Raw genomic sequence first — 21,646 nt, forward strand, 5'->3', positions numbered from 1 at the left:
GGAAAACAAACACCTAAGTGAAATAATGACCTTGAAATGTTTTCTAAACCTCAAATTCTTCCAGTAACAGCTTGTGTGATCTTCCTCTTTTTACTGCTTCTTGATTTTCATCCCCCTTCTACTGTATTCATCTTACACAGGCACAGGGGAAAGGGACAGGAGGGTGATAGAGTTTGCCATGTTCCCTTCTAATTGCAGTGATATTCATGCAACTGAGGACTTGATGGAACACATCTAATAGTGGAAAGTAATCAATGGTGGGAAGATCCTTTATCTCATCCCTTGCTCTCCAAGGGAGCAGATCACTGCATCTACATCACTAGACGTCTACAGATGAGTACAACAGCACACAGATTATGCAGCAAGCCCAACTTTAATATTGTAGTTATTTATGTATATAGCATTTTTAACCCTGACTATGCCAAAACACTTAAATCATATATGCAGCAATGACTTCACCCATCAATGAAATGTAGTCAGCTCTTTCAAATTGCATAAATACAGAAAACAACAAGTTTTATTATAGGACAAGAAAAACAACACAACCATTGATGCAATGAAAATTTAGGCAGAAAGAAACAAAATAATCAATTAGAAATTACAGTTTTGCCAGGACACAGGTAACATCCTTTTCTCTTGCAAACCTTCTTCAGATCTTCATTTAAAGTGTGGGAATGTGTAGACAGGCATTAAATTTTTTTGAGAAAGTTGGGCAACTTCCTCTCTTGCCATCCTGGGGTAACCATTTCAGTATCAGCTCAGATACAAGTACATCATGCATCTTCCAATGCTCTTTTTTTTTCCCCCCAAAACTCAAGGTGCTGACTAAATCCAACCCTGTTTAGCTTGTGAAATCCAATGAGATTAGAGGCTGGCGTGGTTATTGGCTGCACACTTGTTGTTTTGCTAATCCAGATTTGGACCATCTTGTCTTTCACTGCTGCTTCACATATCTTTGGTGCTCGCGAGAATTACGAATGCAACATGAGCAGAAAATCTAACAGTGAAGAACCACGTATTAGAGCGTTACTTTACTTATTTTAAAGTACTGTGTTTGATGAAACACAAATAAAAATGATAGTAACAAAACTCCCCAAACAAAAATCCAAGTTAACATTTAGCATGTCTCCATCCACTCTTTTTTGTCTCTTAAAAATATGCTCTAGTAGTAATAATAAAACAACTAATAGTCAACATCTGTAATCTTACTCTGAAGTCAAAAATCAAACTTTCTGCTTTAAAGAGGTTATTTATTGCAGAGGTAGTTTAGGTAGGCAATGCAGCCAAAGGCAGCATGCACTGTTGCATAGAAATCAACATTAATGCTGTACACTCACTCGGTACTTCAGCTTCACGCAATTTAAAACACAGTAATAAGTTCCAACCTACCTATCTGTCTCTGTGCTGGGACATGGGTTTTCAGAGTCGTCACAGTGGGGGTTGAAGTAGTGCTGGTGGAAGATGTAGTTTTAGGAGTTGATGTTGTGGGGCCCTGGACTGATGTTGTCCCAGAAGCAGGTGTTTTAGCACTGGATGCTACCTTGGAGATCACAGTACTGAGGGCTGCGATATGAAGTACTGTGGGCTGCAGCCTGCCTGTGATATAAGCTGCTAGCCGATTGGCAGGATGCAATGCCCCCATCTGTCCCAAAAGCAGTTTGGCCTGAGGATACCTTTTATCATTAACCTGAAAAAAGTGGAAAAGGGAAATTTTGTGAAAAGAACGCTAATTCACCACTTCTGGAGAGGCGTTTCACTCCATGGGACTTCTAAATGTCTTTTCAAAAAAACACTGCAATTCAGAATGGGAATTCCTCATTTCCTTATTGTCCGGGAAAACGTCAAACAACTCTCGTTATATCTTTGTAATACAGATTTTAAATGCTGCTCAGACTCTCGCATAAACCCACAGAGTCCAAGGAACATGTGAAATCACTGAAATTAGATAAGAGTGAAGCATCTCTTTTTCCTGTCCCTTACTTATGATATAGTCCTGAATAAAAATGGGTTCCCAAATTCAAGGACAATTTTGGATAAAATTCTCAAACCTAATTAAGTCCTACCATCACAAAAGAAGAATACTGATGATATATACATTGAGACAAAACTCTGAAGAGCTTGTAAAAGCTTTATCAGCTTTTTTCTTATCCGTACTGTCATTTGATACTGTAATTTAAGTATGATGAGTTGACTAACTTCAAAGTTGTAGTGGTAACTGACTGCACAAGAGAAAAACAGAACATCTTTCTGAATGTCAGGCTTTATGTGTACTGGACAACAGGAAGTTTTAGTGTTGCATTTTACTTTCAGGTTGTTCAATAATACCTTCTAAAAGCCAAATATATTTGCCACACTAGACCTAAATAAGGTCTAGACTCTTTCTGCTGATCAACTTTTATAAAAGATAAGAAATCTCCTCCTCAATTTTCTCTCTCTGCTCGCTTTTCTTTCTGAGAGTGCTGTATCTGCAAAGTGTCATGAAAATGTTTTACTCTCATTTTCTAATTCATATGCCTTCCCTGAAAGTGATTTTACTATAACCATAAATACCTATTAAGGAAAAAGTCTTCATCCTAGCCCTACAGTTCCTACCACCAATTTTTAACACCAAGTCAGCAACAGAGAACGGCAGGGAAAGATCCACTTTGAATTTAGGATTATGAATTCTCTTGATGACCCACATCTATTCTACAAAGAGGATGCAAGTTATTAGTGAAGATTAACAGTAAGCTGTAGCAAAAAGCAATTTAATGTTTACATTTTCATTTTCAAGTTTTGTCCCAGTGTATACTTCCTCAGAAAATGTTCTTCTTGTGGACTCTAACAGTCATTCATTTAGAAGTATTATCTGTCAAATGCATCTTCAGGGGGTTTTCAAAGCACCAAAAAAATCTTGAGAGATTCCGTACTTGGGTCAGCGAGACCCAAACAGCCAAAAAGACAAGCTAAACCATCAGAATTCCAATCAGATTTCTCAAGGGACAAGCTTATGGAGAGGGAAGAATGCCACCAGATACTAAGAATTCTTGTCTGGACAGGCAAAAGACCAGGCAGACAAATAAAAGAGTGTTCTCCCCTTCACAGAGTTCTGGGATACTGGACGAAACTGCATCTAATGTCCACAGTAAAGGCAGAGGGACCCACCTGAATCAAGCCTGAGGGGCTCATATTAGCTTTGCATTTGTAGACAACCAGTTTTCCTGCAGGAGAAACCCCTGCATAAAAAGGCAAGCCTTTGCCCCAATGCAACTTCTCCCGCAGTTTGTCCATTGGGTCTGCCCGCATGACCTTTACATTTTCTGAGTTATTGCATGATGACACTGCACTATCAGGAGTCTCCAGGACAGGTATCTCAGGCTTCTCATCCTTGTCCTGGTAGGACGGCACTGAAATTTTCACTCTGGAGGAGCAGACAGGAGGGTGGTTCTCATCCTGGGCCTTGTGTTCCGAAGCCAATTCAATAAAGAAGCTACCCACTTTGAGGCACTGTGGCACGTTACTGTTGATATGCTGCGATAAGATGGTCAAGATCTTATTGTGATCTTCCTCCAAGTTGCAGTCAGAGATAATCTCAATAAGTTTGGTTGGTTCACCTTGAGTGGTGTGATGAACATAGGAGGTGGAGAAAGAGTCCCCCTCACTACGGGAAGAACACCAGCTTTTCTCTGAGAAAGAATTGAAATAGGTTTCTGCAATACTATGATATTTTAATCACCTGGATAGTCAAACAGTTTCATTCTGCCCACACCTCCACCCTTGCCTCAGCTCATCTGCAGGGCAACAAGTAAAAGAACTGTTCAAAGCATCACCTCCCCTTGCAGAGCTCCACAAGCAAGCAAAAACTCACAGCAAAACTAATGTAACTATTTCTCACGGTTCATTCCCTGCAGCCATACCACGTCAGGTTGTATCCCATTGCATCACAAGCTAAACAAAGCTGGGTTGTTTCAATACAAACACCACCAACATACAGTAGAGGGCATCACTGGTTATTCAAGAGATGGCACTTTTCTCTTGGAGTCAGAAAAGGACCACTGTCCTATAATAGCACGAGGGGCAAACATGATGCTAGCAGAACTGTCTTTTGCAGAAGGTGTGTAAACACAAGCATGATATTTTGTTGTCATTAGAGATAAACCGTCCCTTGTTGCAAAACTGTAAGGATGTTGAGCCCTGTGTCCTGGCCATTTTAATTTCACCTACCAATGCACCAGCAATTTCAACTAGTTGTATTATTTTTCCATTCCCATGCTTAAATGTAGAGTGTGTTGTTGTATACATTAAACAGTGAAAAAAAATCAGCTCAAAAAGGTAGTTATATTTCATTAGTGCATGGCACAATGCCTCTAGTATATGTCTCATTTTAAAGTTCATATCTCCATGTGATCCACACATACACAGTTGCTTAAGAAAACAGAAAACTGTAAGCACATCATTAGATTTTTATTGACAAGTGTAATATCTCCCCCAGCAAATGGACTTTTTAATCAATAGCTGCAACTTTTCTTAAAAATCCCACAAAAACATGTAACTTACAAAGAGGTCAAATCACACTCAAGACTCAGGTCTTACCTCTTGGTTTATTAGTGTCTTTGTCTACCTCACAGGTTGCCTTCTCAGGAGACTGAAACTCTGGTTCATGCTCCTGCTGGAGGAAGGAAATGCAAGAAAAATATTCATCCTAGATATCTCACTTTCACACTAAAAGTCACATCACAAAATCAACTAATTCACCCCGAATCATAAAACATATGCTGTGTTTGACAACATCATAGTTTTCGTCTTAGAACAGCTCTTTTAACAATGAACATTTAAGCCTTACATGATAGTGCACGTGGCAGCCAGGAATTTCCTCAGACATGACAATGTATGTCACAGTAACAGGGTAAGTTTACCAGCACTGGTATATGATTTAGGCTCCAGGCTCCACAGCCCCACCACCACCAAATGCAAGTCCAGCCCTTGTGTCATGAAGGAATTTCTGGGGAAATAATTACTTCAAGATTTTCAATATTTTTGCCTGTTTTACGATACATGCTAGTTACAGTGTGACTTCTTACCTTTATACTACAACTCTGTGAATCACTTTTGTCTTTTTGCTGCTTTTTCTCCTCTCTTTTGTATTCATATACTCGCACCCTTGCACAAGTCATCAAACTTTCAAAGTACACGTAGACAGGATCCTTGTCCTCCTCTCGAATCTAAAAAAACCCAAAACAAACAACCCCACACCTCTCCATTCTAGATGCACATGAGATCCAAAAAACAGCTTTGCTAGAAAAGTCTAGCATTTAAACCTAAATCTGCCCTCTTAATATCACATAGCCCAGTCTACCACCACTACCCCAAAAAACTCAAACCCATTCAGATATTCTCTAAGTGGGGAAAGAAATCACGTCATGTATTTGTAACATTATCTGGTATACATTATACAGCAACTCTGGTATCTTTGTCCTTCAGATATAACTATACTCAACTCTACTGCTGTTGTTTCTTTTGTTAGATACTAAGGTGAGGGGAGAGGCAAAGACAGATTCTTCCAACATCGGCAGTGAAACCACAAGAAAGAACAGAAAAAATACCCAGAACTTCACTGAACACTGTGTGTCTGTATCCCAACTTTTTTTGCAAGTAATTCATTACTTAGATAGGCTACATTATGTAGACAATAACTTACATACACATTACAGGACTAGCAGTCATTTTGACAAAACTACCACATATTACTGCATTTTTAAATGAGGCTGTAAGTGAATCATAATCACCTTTCACCATCTGTGTATTGCTACAGCAAATTCTCAACGGAATTGGACATAGTTAAAGATTTATATACAATCAATTAATTCTTGCTTATCAACATACTTATGGGCAGTCAATCCTAGGCTTTCACCTCAAATTTCTCTAAAATTGCCTAGCACAGAAGCTTTTGGCAGTATTTTGTTTTAATTTTCAATACAAAGAAAAACATGCATCTCTTCCTCTCTTACCACTGGATTGGGTTTAGGAGTATACACTCTGCCTGGTTTTATTCCACTGGAAGATCTGTTCTTACTAGAAAGCAAGACCTCTGGGTTGGGCAGTACCGTAGATTTAACCAGTTCAACAACAGATGGTGTTGGGACGTAAATGGGCTCTGGATCTATTTCACCTTCTACCTTCACCCACAATGGACAATTCCTAACAGGTTGTTCTGGCTCTGAGTCACAGATAGCTGAAAAAAAGAATAAAACCAAATATAACTTACAAATGAACCTCCATCTAAAACTGCAGTAACAGAATTTTTTGTCTGAGCTTGAGATCTAGCCACGCAGCAATCACTAGTTCATACTGCCGGACATACTACTGGTTGTTTTCTTTGTCTCAAATTATAGCCAAAAGTGACAGGGAATTGTCCCAAGAAAGAGCAAATGATAATCAAATGATTCTACACTAACCATTGCTCACTTGTACTGTGATAGCAGATACACAAAAGCACTGAAAATTAGTGATGCTGTGTACTGAAAAATTACAAAACACCAAAAAAACCCTAGACTTGTATACCACAGCTCTTTGGAAGAATTAATTTATTCTGGTAGAACACCAGAAAACACTATGCTCACTTTTAGTTATTGTTAAAGGTAATACTAGCAAGAAAATGAAAACGTAAATTCGTAGACAATTTCTACCAATTTGGTTTCCTGAGCATACCTTAGGCCAGGTCTGAAACTACCATAAATCATTGTATTTTCACTGAAGCCAATGAACTATGTAGCTATATATGGTAACTGAAAATACAGCTCTAGACACTCACCTGGTAACAGCGAAAGATAACAGCATTATCACAGTGAATACTGCCAACAGTGATAGCAGTAATTATCTCATATCCATAATCTTTAGATACATTCAGAGATTTGAGCAAGAGTTTAAATTACCAAAAAGAAACTCCAGCTATTTGATTGCAATAAACAACTAGGTAGTGCCCAAAATCCTGACCAGGTAAGTAAGAATTAAAAAAAAAAAAGGGAAAAGGTGTTATTTCCTGCTAGTTAGTTATATAAAAGCATATATATATTGCCCACAAATACTCACTGTATTCCACTCTTTTTCTCTTCTTCTTATCTTTCTGCTTCAGCTCTTCTTCTTCCCCATCACCCTCTTCTTCCACATCTTCATCCTCTTGCTGTTGTCCTTGTGTTCCATACAGCACAAGATTTCCACGAACAGCCTTTTTCATCATTTTCTTATGTTTTGATCCTCCCTTCACCAGCAACACTCTTCTCTTCAAGCAAGTACAACCAAACATACAGTCTGGCCTGCGGCAGTGGGTAGGCTGACGTTTCTCCAGCGCTAGACTGGCACATACACAACCCAGGCGACAGAAATCATTATTGCAAGGAGGTGCTCGTCGTCTTATTATTTTGTGGATAGGTTTGCTTTTAAGAGATGCCTAAAAAAAAGTTTTAAAGAAACATAAACCTCCAATTTTAGTAAGAAGAATATTTTACTAAAATTAAATCAAGCATATGCAAAATGCTATTCAAAGTTCATTTAGATTAACCCTTCCAACTACATTATTTACATACAAAAATTTGTCATCTATACCTAAAAAAAACCAAAAAAACAGAGGAGTGTTTGCATTTGAAGTCTTCTGAGAGTCAATCTGAAACAGCAAAACCATCTTGGTAATAAGTAAGATGGGGAAAAAGCAAAAGAAGTTATTATGTGAGAACCAAGTTACATGATCATGATTGTCTTGCAGTTAGCTCAACTGAAAAAATAAAAGTGACAAAGAGCAAGCAAATGCAGTTACTGAACAACAATTGTATTAACAGAATTTTTAATGGTGAAAATTTTAGAGAACTCAAATTATTCATCATTTTTATCACCATGCTATTATCACAATTAGTATTTTCACATACTGCTAAGTCAGCACTCCTCCACTTTCACTGCAAAGACTACACTACAAAGTAACCTCATGCTCTGTCATGTTCCTTAGCAGCTTCAGTCTTATTTTTCTGCATGTCTATGCAACATCAGTAAATGGGCAGATTAAAAAAAGTAACAATACAGAAAGGAAAGAAACAATTACAGATCTACCTGAGCTGTAAGCAGGGTTGCCAGAGAGATATCTGCTCGCTCTTCCGTAATATAGGTGCGTGGTTTCCCATCCCAGAGAGCACAGTCTTCCAAGTCCATTAACTTCACTTGAGATTTAGACAAACCTGGTGGACGAGCTGCTTGTTGATGTTGTGGCGTTTGACGCAAACTAATCTGTTTTGGAAATGTATTTTCATCCACAGCTGGCAGCACAAAACCATCTCCCTGGTTACTCAAACTGCTAGCAGACTTAGAAGCTTTTTCCCCTGACACTGATGAGTTCTGTTTCTGCTTTGCAGGAAAAGGTGAAGGCAGAATAGGTTTGTAAGATGACTTTACTCTACTGTTCATAGATGTCTGTCTGGTTTGAGCCTTTGTCTTCCTAGAGGTAGATGATGGAGGAACAGGCTTGAACGTGAAAGATGTTGATGGAATTACAGTGGACTGCTTCTTTAAAACACTGTCGAGTGTTCGCACATAGCTAGTGCTCTTAGTGGGAAGCTGATACACCACAGGAGAAGTGGGAGTGTTAGAAGAGAACCCCATACTTGTTTCCATCAATTTCCCTTCATTTTCCAGGTACTCATCCAGCTTGTCACTACAGAACGCTGAGCGATTCTTCAATGAACCTTCCGAACTGCCACCTAAATAAATAAAGAGTACTTTAACCCCTGAATAAACACACTGACTAATGTTATAATAATTAAACACTATAGAATAGATAAATACGTCTCTTAAAAAATGTAGGTACACCAAATATAACCCACTCTGAAACACAACCAGCAGCCCAAACAACTGTTTTTGTGGACATCTCACATGTGTATTTGTTGTGGGTTGACCTTGGCTGGACTCCAGGTGCCCACCAAGCCACTCCATCACTCTCCTTCTCAGCAGAGTGAGGGACTGAAAGTAAACTGCAAAAAACCTCATGGGTCAAGATAAAAGCAATTTAATAAAGCAAAGCCATGTGTGGAAGCAAAGGAAAACACAAGATTTATTCTCTACCTCCCATCAGCAGGTGATGTCCAGGCACTTCCTGGGAAACAGGGCTTCAGTAGAAGCATCAGTTACTCCAGAAGACAAACATCGTAAATAACAAATGCCCCCACTCTTTCTCCTTTCTCTTAAGCTTTTATTGTTGAGTAGATATACAGCATGGTATATCCCTTTGATCAGTTTGTGTCGGCTGTTCTATGTCCCCTCCCAAGATCGTGCCCACCCACCAGCCTTCTGCTGAGGGGGGGAATGTTGGAGAGGCAGCCTTGGTGCTGTGCCAGCACTGCTCAGCAGCAGCCAAAACACTGGTGTGTTATCCAACACCTTTCCAGCTACCAATGCAGAGCACAGCACTGTGAGGGCTGCTATGGGGAAATGAGCTCCATCTCAGCCAGACGCCACACAGCATTCACTCACAAAAACAAGCCTTCAATAGGCAGGGCTTCTGTGTTTCTATTCTTATTTTGCTTGTCCTAAACACCTGAACTACCTGGTACACCACAACACATCTGGAATATCCCATAAAAGTACAGAAGATACAATATAAATATTTAACCTAAATATAAAGTAAAAAATTGGCAAATTGCCAATGATCCATTCCTCCTTGAGGTATGGTGAAGTAATCAAATATGTCAGGAATATCTGCTCTATCTGGAGTTAAAAATACATCAATATAAATGAAAATTACTCTAGTTCATTAGGGTCCCTGAGGCAACATAATTCCGGAATTACCGTACTTCTGTGTAAACTCAAAACTGACAAACAAAACCAAAACTATTACAGCTTTGATCTTCACTCAAGCCTTCTGTATAGAAGAGATGTATTTTTATCTTACTCAGAGCACATTTCTCTCTTACCTCATAAACTTCCATTCTGACTATGAAACCAGTACTAAAAAAATTCTTTAATCATAACAGTTTATATATATAAAAAAGAAAATTCTTATCAAGACACACAAAATACCAAAGGGTAAAACATATGGACGGCCAAGAAAAAGGCCACGTGTTGGAAATATGTACACTGATTTCTCTTGGTTTACTTTTTTTTTTACCTTCATTTCTAGAAGCGCCATGAAGCTTCCCTCGCCAGCCTTTGATTTTTGTGAAATCATTTGTTTTTCCTGTCCTGGAAACAAAAGGAAAGCCAGTATCTGGAAAAGAAGAAAGTTAGCCTCAATTTATGAACCAAGCTTGATTCTATTGCTTTATCCTTTTCAGGGATAGATGAATAGTAGAAAATCAAAAAGTTTGAAGTAACTTGATTTTTACTTTTTATTTTTACTTTTTTTTTTTTTAATTAACAGAATACTAACAAATACAAGCTTCCTGCAGAGTTCTGCTGTATGGTCATGCATCTGCTATCCCAAACAAAAGATGTCTTCTCCTGTATTTTCAGTTTTAGTCTCCTTAACAATGGTGCAAGCAGCTGATTCCAAAAGTCTAGTGGGCCAATCAAGTAATTAGTAGGCTAAAATGGAACAAGTAGGTTTCAATCTGACTCTACAGCCTCACTCAGCAAGAGAAGTAATTTGATTCTCTCCCCTGCATTGAGCCAATGACTTTTATGAGACCTGTATAAACTTCATTTAATGTTTGGTGTTCTGTTAAATTCAGATGAGTATCAATTAGGGGCAGGGACAGTAAATAACTACAATGGGCAAATAGTGACATCCCTAACAAGTTATCCATCAGCTTTGAGAGCTAAGATAGAATATAAAAATACAAACAGGGATCTGTGTGGCCATTTCAGGTATTACTAAGCTAGAAATAACTGCATTTAACACCAAGCTGACAGAGGTCTTCTGAACTGAATCTGCCTCTCTTGCAGTGTAAACAAAACTGAGATTCAATGTCTGCCTCTATCAGCTCCCAAAAGCAGCAGATTAAGAAAGATACAGTAATCAGAATACTACAGTGGGAGAAAAAGTTAAGTAGAAGAAAGATAAGCATATAAGCTAAGCTATACTTCATCCAACCAGTTCATCACTAAATACAGTATCTACCAACAGTATCAGAATCACAGTCACAGTATAATGAGAAATGCATTTGTTTGGATACCAAATAAGTTTTAAAAAGCACAATCAGTCAGCACTTTTGTAATAAATAATTATTAAGAGGTTACAGGCTAGCTCCCAAGTGGCATCTCAGTCTCTTCTGGAAAATTCTAATACTCAGCTCTGTAAAAGACAACCTTTTTTTTGTTTTGCATGTGAGCAACATTAGACAAATTTAGATCACTTAGGCTTTCTCTGAGTAATTTGAGAGGTCAGTATAAAATAAACTAGGTATCACAGCCATCACAAAACAGGAAGGCTAAAGACAATCCAGCCACAATTACTCAGGACTCCTTGGCCAGTAACCACATAATGATTCAAGGAAGTTCTCGTATTTTGCCCTTTTAATATCACTTTAATCTCTTTAAGATATTAAGCTGAACTAAATGGCCATTCTCTCCTTCTCATCATTGATAATAAAAAGGTAATACTTGGGATTTCATCAAATTCATATTCTACCCACCTGGAGAATTGGGATTGGTTCCTGGATAGCTCCACAAAGAGTAATTTGAGTAGGAAAGAGGAAGCTGCACACCCAAATATTTCAAGTCGATGCTCATTGTTGGGTCCACAGAATTCAACTTCAATCCCACTACAAGAAAGTCAAGCTATTTACTAAAAGACAAACCACTAAGTTATACACAGGCTTTTCTAGCATTCACCCACCATTTTATGAGACTTGAAAAACAGCATTAGCATCTGTAACTGTTATTTATACTGGATTTACAGCAGGTATGAATTAAAGAGCATTTTATGTAATGGGAAATTGAGGAAAAAAAGACTGAATTACTTTTCATAGTTTTCTTAATTACTACCTAAGTTTCCACAGAAATTTATTAACCATGGTGGTAGTATTGTAATAAATCTCACAATAAAAGATTTTGCTTGTTTTTCTGAATAAGTCAGCACTGTCTATATCCTTGAAGACTACAGTTACTGCCTGAACCCAACTCAGCTGACTGACATTTCATATTACTACTTAAATTATCAATCCTGCCAGTGGTACTTAGATCCCCTTCTATACTGAAAGCTAATCTTGTGCAAGAACATACACCACACACACATCAGTTTCAACCAGCAGCAAGAGAGAAGAGCAAAGCACATTTTAGCTCTGAAGAATGCGTGTGTTTGTTATGATACAAACTTGTATTTAGACTGATCTCAGAACTTAGTTCATCAAATGATCCCAGTCTCAGTAGGTTATTTTTTTCCCTGAACTTGGCACTTTGCAATAAAACACTTTTTTTTTCCCCCTGAAGCAGGGGGGAAAATGGCTATAAAGAAATTAAACAATCCATGTTGCTGATGGCCCCATAAATACTTAACTGCTTAAAACATATTCCTTCATTAACTGCCCCCGAATACTCAAACTGAAAGATTTACTTGGTCACAAAAGCTGTCTTTATCCATGACGAAACAAATACAGACACAAAAATTCTCAGAAAAGCAGAAGCTAGGAAATTTCACTTTGCACCAGAAAATATTGTCACACTGAATTCCAGAAATTACTGCTGTCAATCAAATTCAGTTCACAGTTGGGAGTTGAGAACATCTATTTTGGATTTTAGCTATAGAAACCTACAAATGTTGCTGCTGTTGCCAACATGTCTAAAGTTAATACATTACATGTGTGAGTTTTAAAACTGAACATGTATGACTTGATAAGGCTCAAAAAACATAAAGCAGTATCTGCATAGATAACTCAGTGTTGGTGGTACACATTTATGTTAATAAGTGGTAACACAGTGACCAGATTACTGGCAGCCTGGAAACAATCAACATGGAACAAACCTCAAACATGGTTGTTTAAACAGATACTGTTATCAAAGGCAGTTCAGTGAGATATAATTTTCATATCTACATAGGGAAAATGAGAAGCAAGCAAGTCAATCTGGCATTTTGTATAAAAACATGTCAACTGCCAAATGTCAAGATGCCATCCATTTCTTTTCAAACTCCATTTCAAGTAAGATGGAAAGAGTACACAATCTATTTTTCTTGACACTCCATTCTGTCACCTCCAAAAACAAGCCTATCTTTGTTTAATACTCAAAAAAAAAAAAAGAACATCACTCATGCAAAATATCTATTATTTCAGTTTAGGATCACCCAGACAAAAAACAAGAGGATGATTCCAAGAGCAACACGAAATGCACGCAGGTAGCCAGAAGAGAACAGATGGTAACAGTTAAGTATTATGTCACTACAGACATCCCCATACACGAGAGGTGACCTTTATTACTTTCTATCATCTCCATCATATTGCTAAATTTCAGTTGCTGTAGTCAAATAGTAGCAAATGAAGAGCCTTAAGAACTTTCTCTTTTCCATCAGTGGCAGTTGACAAATCTGAAATATGACGCATGGCAACAGTGCCTTCAATTTTCAGGAATATAATATGGGATTCAAACTAGCTCAGATAGAAGAGGCATCCCATAGAATTGCAGTACTCCAGCAGAAGCTTTCCTTCTAACACACTTAAGTTGGATTCCCTTCTTAATGAAGCATCTTCCTGGAGCTCTGGTGTTTCCAAGATGCAAACAGCCTCAATCACCATGTTTTAAAGTTCAAAAATCAACAGCAATTGTGGGATTCAGGTACAGCTCCAACTTTTCATCAGTGAATCTCAAAAAGAATCTTAAGCTTCTCAACTACACACTTCACACCGTTCCAGAAGCTGGAGGAAAAGCATGTAGGTTGTACACATTCTCAGTTGCAGGATCATCTCATGAGTAAAACAGCCCTCGCTAGTTCTGTAGTTGCCAACACATCACACGGTTGCCAACATACTATAATTTTATGGTATTTTTCTTAGATAACATCTAAGAGGTCCACAAGAAGGTTTAACGTTACTGTAACATTTGTTTAGTACTGTATCTAGCACTCCCAGCAGCTGACCACAGAAGGGTTTTAAAAACATGGTGGTAACATAATGCACGACAACACACAGGGACCTGTGAGGGGAGGTTGGCCAGTGAGGTCCTTAGAAAACAGGGATACCTATTTCTGGAATCATGGCAAGGGAAAATTCCATTTTCACGATACGACTACCAACACTGATGCTGTATCACCGAGGTACAACTTGGCTAGAGATGGGTTATCTTGTTTTATTCCCACCATATCTGGCATCCCCTTCTTATGACCATTTTACAAAGTTTAAAGACAGAAATGTCAGCTCCACACTAACAAGAGGTGAAGACATTCCTTTAAATGATTGCAAAAAATGACAGGTTAGTAGTCGTCATACCTCATACATAAACCACTCAAGATAATCCAGCATTCTTCACCACAGAAGGTCTTTGAGGAGTCAGAACAGCTCACATCAGAGTATCAGTATTTGGAATCTCAGTCCCTACAGTATTACAGTTACATGTTTGAAAAATTCAGGGTCAGAGCCTCAGGAGCATGAGGTACAACACTTCCATCAGAATCAATAATTTCATCACCTGCTCTGATGACTATATTAATGTCATTGGCCTCACGACTAATATTGTTGAAGTCCTTCAACATCATCAGTAGAAAGAAGATGAAGTTCTGCTGTGTGGATTTTTGACTTTCTCCCATCTACCTCAGGATAATATTGTATATAAATAAAAGATCACAAAATACAAGTACCTTGCTTGCCCCTTCTGTGTGGCTAGTGAACCTGGATCTAAAAGGATTCAAAGAAATATGGACTCAAATATAGCAAATGCAGTCTTAGTTAACTGTTGCTGGATCTCTAGCTCCTCTACTATCAGGAAATATCTATTTTAATGAAGGAGTAAAATCAACTCCATCAGCTCTTAACCAGATTTAGCTCAGTACAAAACAGGCACTGTCTGAAGTCTGAAGACTCAACGACTTCTGCAAGAGTCACATAACATGCAGACTCCAACTCTCCTGTTGGAAATTCAAGATCCATCTATTGCCACCTGCACATTTTCTAGTTTGCAACAAGAATGCATGAAAATGAAAACCTAAATCCCAGATGGATTAGGCATATACAGTATTGCAACCAGTAGGAAATCATCAGCTCAGTATAATTAAGTATAATAATCAATCAGGTGCAACAGCATGTACATCACCTGCTTACCTTCCTGAAGGCTAGGATGTATTACTTGCTTATGCCTCAAGGTCTTCAGCTCTTCCATCAATTCCTTTTCCAGCACATGTATTCTTGTTTGACAGTCTGCTCAAAAAATAAAAAAAAGAGAATATATAAAAAAATTTACCATGCAAAAAATTGACTTAATTATTAATTTTTCAGTGTGTCTTTACAAATTCCCTTATTGCAGAGAAGAGCCACTCACAAAAAAATAGAAAAATGTACCTGGATCACTTGTAGTCAACAGAGGAGCCTGAAGATTCTGTGACTCTTCTCCTCCAGCTCTATCGACAGTGTTAATGTCAAGAGCTTCCTAGACACATAAAGAGGCTTGAGTAAGTGTAAGATCCCTTAAAACACTTAGATGCAAACTAGGACACATCAAATTGTCACCAATTATTCAAAACTTGAGACTGATTAATAAAAAAGTATGAATTCTTTTATACAGAACTCTAGATCCCACTACTTTTCCCTAAGCTCCTAAGTAAGTAAATGTTATGAATAACATAGGTACGAGATAAGGACAGATTTGGAAAGAGGCCACAAATCTCCAAACTCAGTTTAAAACAAAATATACCTCCAGTTGCAAGCAAAAAGGGCTTAAAAATGAGATATTATTATAAAAGCTTTTCAACAACAGCGAGGTTTTACCTTTGATGCAAAGGACACAAAAAGGACACCATCAACATCTTCAAGGTCCGGTTTAACATCTGGAAGGATACTCCCAGGCCCCAGAGAGGTGTTTTTGCTTGTTATTACAGTTTTCCCTATACCTTTAGGTGGTCGACCAGCCTTGGATATTTTCAGCTTGCGTGGCCTTCCTCTTTTAGTTGTAACTGATGATAGAGTGCTTTGATTGTTACCAGAGCCTTTGAGGGACACAGGATTCTTCAGTATACCAGGCCTTCTTCTGCTACAGATTTCTTTGTCTGAAAAGTCACAATTTACTGAGCCCCTGAGATTAAGATTAGGTGATTTGGATAGAGTCCACTGGGCCTCTCCAATTGAAGAGTATTTCTGTGACATTTTACTCCCAGGAGATTCTTTTTTTGTAACTAACTCCTCGGTGACAGTGCCTGAGTAAGGCACTTTTTGAAAATCTTTGTGATTTTCAAAACACACAGGCAAAGAATCCAGGATTGCACTCAAAGGGGATTTATCCTTCTTGCAAGAGGAAAGCATGGTCTGTGGCAGCTCAGATATCTTCACTGTGCTCTTTGTGACTGCACAAGGTTCTAAATAGACCACAGGCATCTTACCACTATCCAGTTTTAACATTTTTGCTTTGGCAACACCTGAAGGACTGGTCAGCATACGCTTCCTAGACCTGAATTCTCCATCAGTTCCATCTGTTTCACGGCGTCTCATTAGGTGCTTCTGTACAATGGGATCATCATCATCAGTGTTGGAATACTCATCAGTTTCTTCATCTGTGTCTTCCTGTTTCACAGTTATACCTTGTATGCAAATATTTGACTCATAGTCATAGTCATCTGCTGGTTCCTCTTTAATGACTACATTAAAGTGTCCATTTGGGTCCAACGGAGATGCCACACGAGAAGTGCTTTCGTAACTGCTAGCAATGGGACTGGGGTGGAAGGGAGGGGACAAAACCAAAACACAACATAAGATCTTTATCAAATCTCTTCCTTTACTGAAATTCCATTATCTCATATAATCCTGGGTTACATATTGTAAAAACCTTCCAAAATGCTCCCAGATGTGGGTCGGCGATATTAGCTGTCATTTACAAGCTTACATTTTTAGAAGTAAGCACTCGAAAAACCCTAAGAAATTGCCATCATTAAGAACAATTCAATTTCTTATCTGAAGGCAGCAGCACAACTTCCTTCCCTTCTACTATCAGGGTGACATTTGTCTTTTTTCCTCTTTCACTCAGCATGAACTTATGCTAAGCTGTCATGTTTGAAATGCTCAGAAGCGGCCTTAGTTTGACGTGTATCTTGTTAAGACACTAAAGCCATTGTGCTTACAAATAAGAAGCCAAGTGAGTGTTTAATGCACTAAAATTTTAGTTAATTCGTCCTGAAACCACATACAGACAATTCCTAAGTTCAACTGTTGTTTGAACACTTACAGAATGTTAATATCCTGGTGAATCTTGCTCCATTTTCACCAAATCTGAGTACTAACCTAACCAGAATTCAATATGCCATGCATTAAATACAGGACACTAACAGTGCAGGCAGTTGCACTCAGAACTTATTTACTAAACATACGACCTGATATTCCAATACTCTATATATATTTTATGAGACACTACATAGAACTTTAATTATATTAAATTATTATTCAAATTTTCATCTTTGTTATTAAAATGTTATTAAAAATAATACTACTTGTTAATTATAACAATTTCAAATATAATTTAACATAATTGTAATAATGCTATATTATATAGAGAGTGAATGTTGCTTTACATATATTGGATGTATGTCTATTTTATTATTAATATTATCCATCCGTACCCCTTTAAAGAATGACTATGCTCAGTTGAACCCACAGCTGGGATTGAGGAAGGGGAAAACAAGTGGATGAAGAGGCTGCTTCCTCCTTCTGCAGATGGAGGACATACTTTAGGGAGAAAAGCTGGGATGCACAAGAGTCGTAACATGGAGCTGGGAGTCTTCACCTTGAGAAGAAAGACTGCAGTGTTAAAACAGGGAGCTGACTATCAAGATACAGATTTATATATTTACATAAAAACCCTAAAGAACGAGAGGGAAGCTATCTAAAAAACTTTCTGCAACTCAGAAGGACACTAAGTAACCAGCATTAAGCTTGAAGAAAAACCTGCCTTGTGAGGGAATAGCAGGCAGCAGCAGAGTTTTGTCTACTGTCTTGTTTTGTCTACTGTCATCTCTGGACAATAAGTTTCCTATTAGAAAGTTTCTAGCTTTCATTTAATTAATAATGTCAAATGTAAGATTAAAAATTCTTTGTAAGATTAAAACCTCTTTTTTCTTCTGTGAGTTAACTGTCAAAGAAATTCAAAGACAAACCACCTATAGGTTATTGGTAACTGAAAATCCTGTCACATTACAGCTAGAGGTTGATTAGGTACAGCTGATCCACAATTAAAAGTGAATGTATCTGCTCCTCTATCTTAAAATCCTCAAAAATAAAGAGACAAAAGACCCTAAAAAACTTACAAGCCAGGAATAAATGTCTCACCCGAGTTCTATTGTTTCCAGTTGGAAGCCCAGTAAAGCCTGGACTTCCCAGGTAATTTTCCTTTTTCCTTTGCAAGGTGTGTATATGTAAGCTAAGGATTACCTTTCTATAAGGGATCTGGACAGTATCCAAACCAAAGAAGCCCAGCTGTAAAACTGAAACTTCTAGACACAAATATTGTTTTATTCTGCATATTGGAACCAAGCCAGATGGTGACAAGAGTGAGGTATCACCCACATATACATACACGTGAGAATATAAAGTATTTGCACAAATCCTGAGCAGCATTTTTCTGTTTTAAAATTCTGATGCAATTATCAACTTCCTAAAGAATAAAAAAGTTGCTTCTTAGCACTGAAGTAATTTCATTTGGCCTTTAGTTTGTGAAGTTATGTGCAATGTAAGTAGTCACAAACTTCTCTTTCTCTCATCTATGGGCAAGAAAGTCTGTCCTCTCAAAATTCTCAGCTTAATCCAAGATCTCATAAAATAGTGAAATAATGTCTTAACTAGCTCTTTCTTTGCCTGATATGGAACAATGCTCATATTCAAACCATCTTCCTTACAGCCCAAGTAATGTATTTGGCACCCTCGCAACAGAACAGTAAAAGCAGAGAAATTGCCTTCTTGCATTTTGCCAAATTAAAAACCATTAAGCTGCTCATTTTTTGAAAGTACCAAGACATATCAATTTTTTTTAGGCACATCATTTCAAAATATACCAGAGGGGAAGGGCGGGAAAAATCTGATATCTTGTGGAAATCATCTAGCAACCTGTGGCAGAGGTTTGAAGGATGATCACTTGCCTTTCTCTCCCAAAAGAAAGGTGAAGAAGTAAGAAAAGCAAACTGTCAAGAGTAAACACAAGACAACTGAATCAGAAAAACAAGACTAACTGATAATTAAAAATCCCACAGAATTTTTATTTTTGAAGCAAGAAATCTAAAAGACCTTGGAATGGAGAAATGGTACATTAGCCTGAAACACTTAAGAACCAGCAAATTTCGTTTGTGGCTCCTTCCATGGCCCAAACATCTGAGCGTTTCCAGGCATAAGCATTCTTATAGAAGCGCCCACAACTTGAATTAAACATTTATTTTCTTTACAACACACCTGATTAAACTAAACATAATATCAGACCACAGAAGAAAAACACAAAAAACCTCCATAGTACCTTATATGAAGACAAACAGTCCTTTACTTCTAAAATCCTCTAATAACTCAAGATTAAAATTACTCTCAGGTATATGCAACCTTTTACATAGTTCCATTCTCAAAAACGTCAGAAGAATTGAGTTTTGGTGGGAAGTACCACGCTCTACAGCATTAGGAACTCCACTTCTTTTATCTGAGAGGTAGCAGTTCCCAACTTCTGCCTCTCACCCAAACCTAAACTCAGCAGAAATCAATACCCTACATAAAAGCAAGATAGAGCCTATCAACTGCTACTAAGAGCTTGCCTGCCACAAAAAACTATTGCCCAGTCTTCGTTAATACGTAAATATTAATGTGCTTAGCTTGATAAATAAAAATGACACGGGCTCAATGCTGTCCTTGAAAGGCTGATATATTTATAAACTCAATGACATGGCACAAAAAGACTGTGAATAGATCAGAAATAAAAAGGAGAACTACTGTTCTGAAACCTCCAGCATATACAAAGACAATTCTGCCATTTCTTGGATAAGATCAATTTTCTCTTTCCAAGAGCTGAATTTTACTTTTTCACACAGATTACAAAAACCTAAAACAAGAAGCTGGACAATGCTTAAAGGTAGTTCAGGATGGTGGTAACAATTATTCATCAAGTGGCACGTGCTCCCAAGCCTAGACAATAGAAAGATGCTTTGCAGTCTTTTCCTGTCTGTGCAGCTTTTAGCACATCTCAGAGATAAAACGTCTTGGAGGCAAAACCAAGGAAGGCATCTAACATGCTCTGGACCAAAAGAAATAAAGTCTGTCAATTTGCATCATATATTTTTTAGGAAGGTCCTTGAGTCCTTAAAACAATGGTTTTCATTCCTTTGAAATAAACAGTTCTCCAAATAATCTGCTTCAATTATCCTCTCTGGGAAAATAAAGTATCGCTATGAAGGCAAAATAAACCTGTCAATAATTATTTTTCGAGTTTTACTTCCAATATGTAAAGTTATCTAAACATTTCTCCATGCTGTATTCCTAGGAATTAAAGAAAGCCCATCCTCTCTATAATCAGTGTGCTTTCAGTCTTTAAAGTGGGTTACAACACAATTTTTGGGGAATATAAGAAGTCTAGATGTTCTTCTTCCTAACAGACTGACACTGGAAAATACTGCAGAAGAAAGGTTAGAGCACTCTAGATCTCAAAACAATTCTAGTACTCAAGAATTATTACAATTAAACTCAATAAAGTGTCAAAGTACGGAGAACTTTGTAATTTGAAGTGACAAAGTGACATGAAGCAACATGTTGCTTTTATTTTATTATACTCTTTTTATTTCTTCACATTTGAAGTACCTCTAGCATCTCTTGACACACATTAACTATTCACTGTCTGCTCTGTTCTATTGCTTAGATTTTGGAAACTAAGTGAAAGGGCAGTAAAATAATAGGTCTTGCCAGGCTTGCTTTAGCAAAAGGAAGTTATTCTGAAGTACTTCTGTGGGTGCAGATTCTCCTATCTGTGGGTGCAGATTCTCCTATCTCACAGCAAATATGAGGCAACTAACTACCAACAGGCAGGCTACCCTGCACTACTTTGTGGAATAAAAGAATTCACACCAAGCAGTTATTGACAAAACAGTGGTGTGCTGCCAATTACAACTGCCTTGCAGCAATCCCTATACATACCCAACCTGAACACCCACACACACTACACAACATCCATTACTGCAAACTGAACCTACATAGACAGCACGTCACTGTGGCAAGCAACCCTAAAAGGAAAGGCAGTGTTTTGATGACTGCGATGCGCTATTTAAAACTCTGAAAAAATAAATTTAGCCTTCTAAAATGCTAACAGGGTTAAGAGAAATCCCTCGACACTTCTTAACAAAGGGAGCTAAAGCAACACAGAAAATAATATTGAACTCTTGCACTCCTCAAACACCTTAGAAAGCCCAGACTGTTAAAGATTGTTCGAGCAAAGAAAAGTTTATAGTAATGCTAAGTGTTCTTCCATTTCAGGTCACGCAACTTTTAGTTGTAAATCTGTACACTGAGCATCCTGTTATCCCTTTACCAAACATCCCACTCAACCA

The 21,646-nt window shown here is 37.8% G+C and overlaps 1 protein-coding gene across 16 annotated transcripts in view; it reads right to left on the reverse strand.

The window, feature by feature from the left end:
• The window catches only part of MGA (MAX dimerization protein MGA), a 64,471-nt gene that overhangs the window by 28,752 nt on the left and 14,073 nt on the right, over positions 1-21,646 (reverse strand). For 10 of the 16 annotated variants that reach the window (XM_051791938.1, XM_051791936.1, XM_051791942.1 and 7 more), the window contains 12 exons: positions 15,864-16,800; positions 15,438-15,525; positions 15,201-15,296; positions 11,589-11,717; positions 10,124-10,222; positions 8,077-8,720; positions 7,069-7,426; positions 5,988-6,211; positions 5,061-5,201; positions 4,573-4,648; positions 3,145-3,665; positions 1,390-1,687 (listed from right to left, as the gene is read on the reverse strand). In XM_051791938.1, the coding sequence (XP_051647898.1) occupies positions 1,390-1,687; positions 3,145-3,665; positions 4,573-4,648; positions 5,061-5,201; positions 5,988-6,211; positions 7,069-7,426; positions 8,077-8,720; positions 10,124-10,222; positions 11,589-11,717; positions 15,201-15,296; positions 15,438-15,525; positions 15,864-16,800 (3,611 nt within the window). Of the gene's footprint in view, positions 1-27; positions 998-1,389; positions 1,688-3,144; positions 3,666-4,572; positions 4,649-5,060; positions 5,202-5,987; positions 6,212-7,068; positions 7,427-8,076; positions 8,721-10,123; positions 10,223-11,588; positions 11,718-15,200; positions 15,297-15,437; positions 15,526-15,863; positions 16,801-17,701; positions 17,866-21,646 lie in introns of those variants that run through there. The other 6 variants (XM_051791944.1, XM_051791949.1, XM_051791945.1 and 3 more) reach the window with 5 other exon arrangements.

Source organism: Manacus candei, unplaced genomic scaffold (genome assembly GCF_025592945.1).
Source record: "Manacus candei isolate 608988 ecotype Guabito, Panama unplaced genomic scaffold, ASM2559294v1 h1tg000033l, whole genome shotgun sequence".
Classification (NCBI taxonomy): Eukaryota; Metazoa; Chordata; class Aves; order Passeriformes; family Pipridae; genus Manacus; species Manacus candei.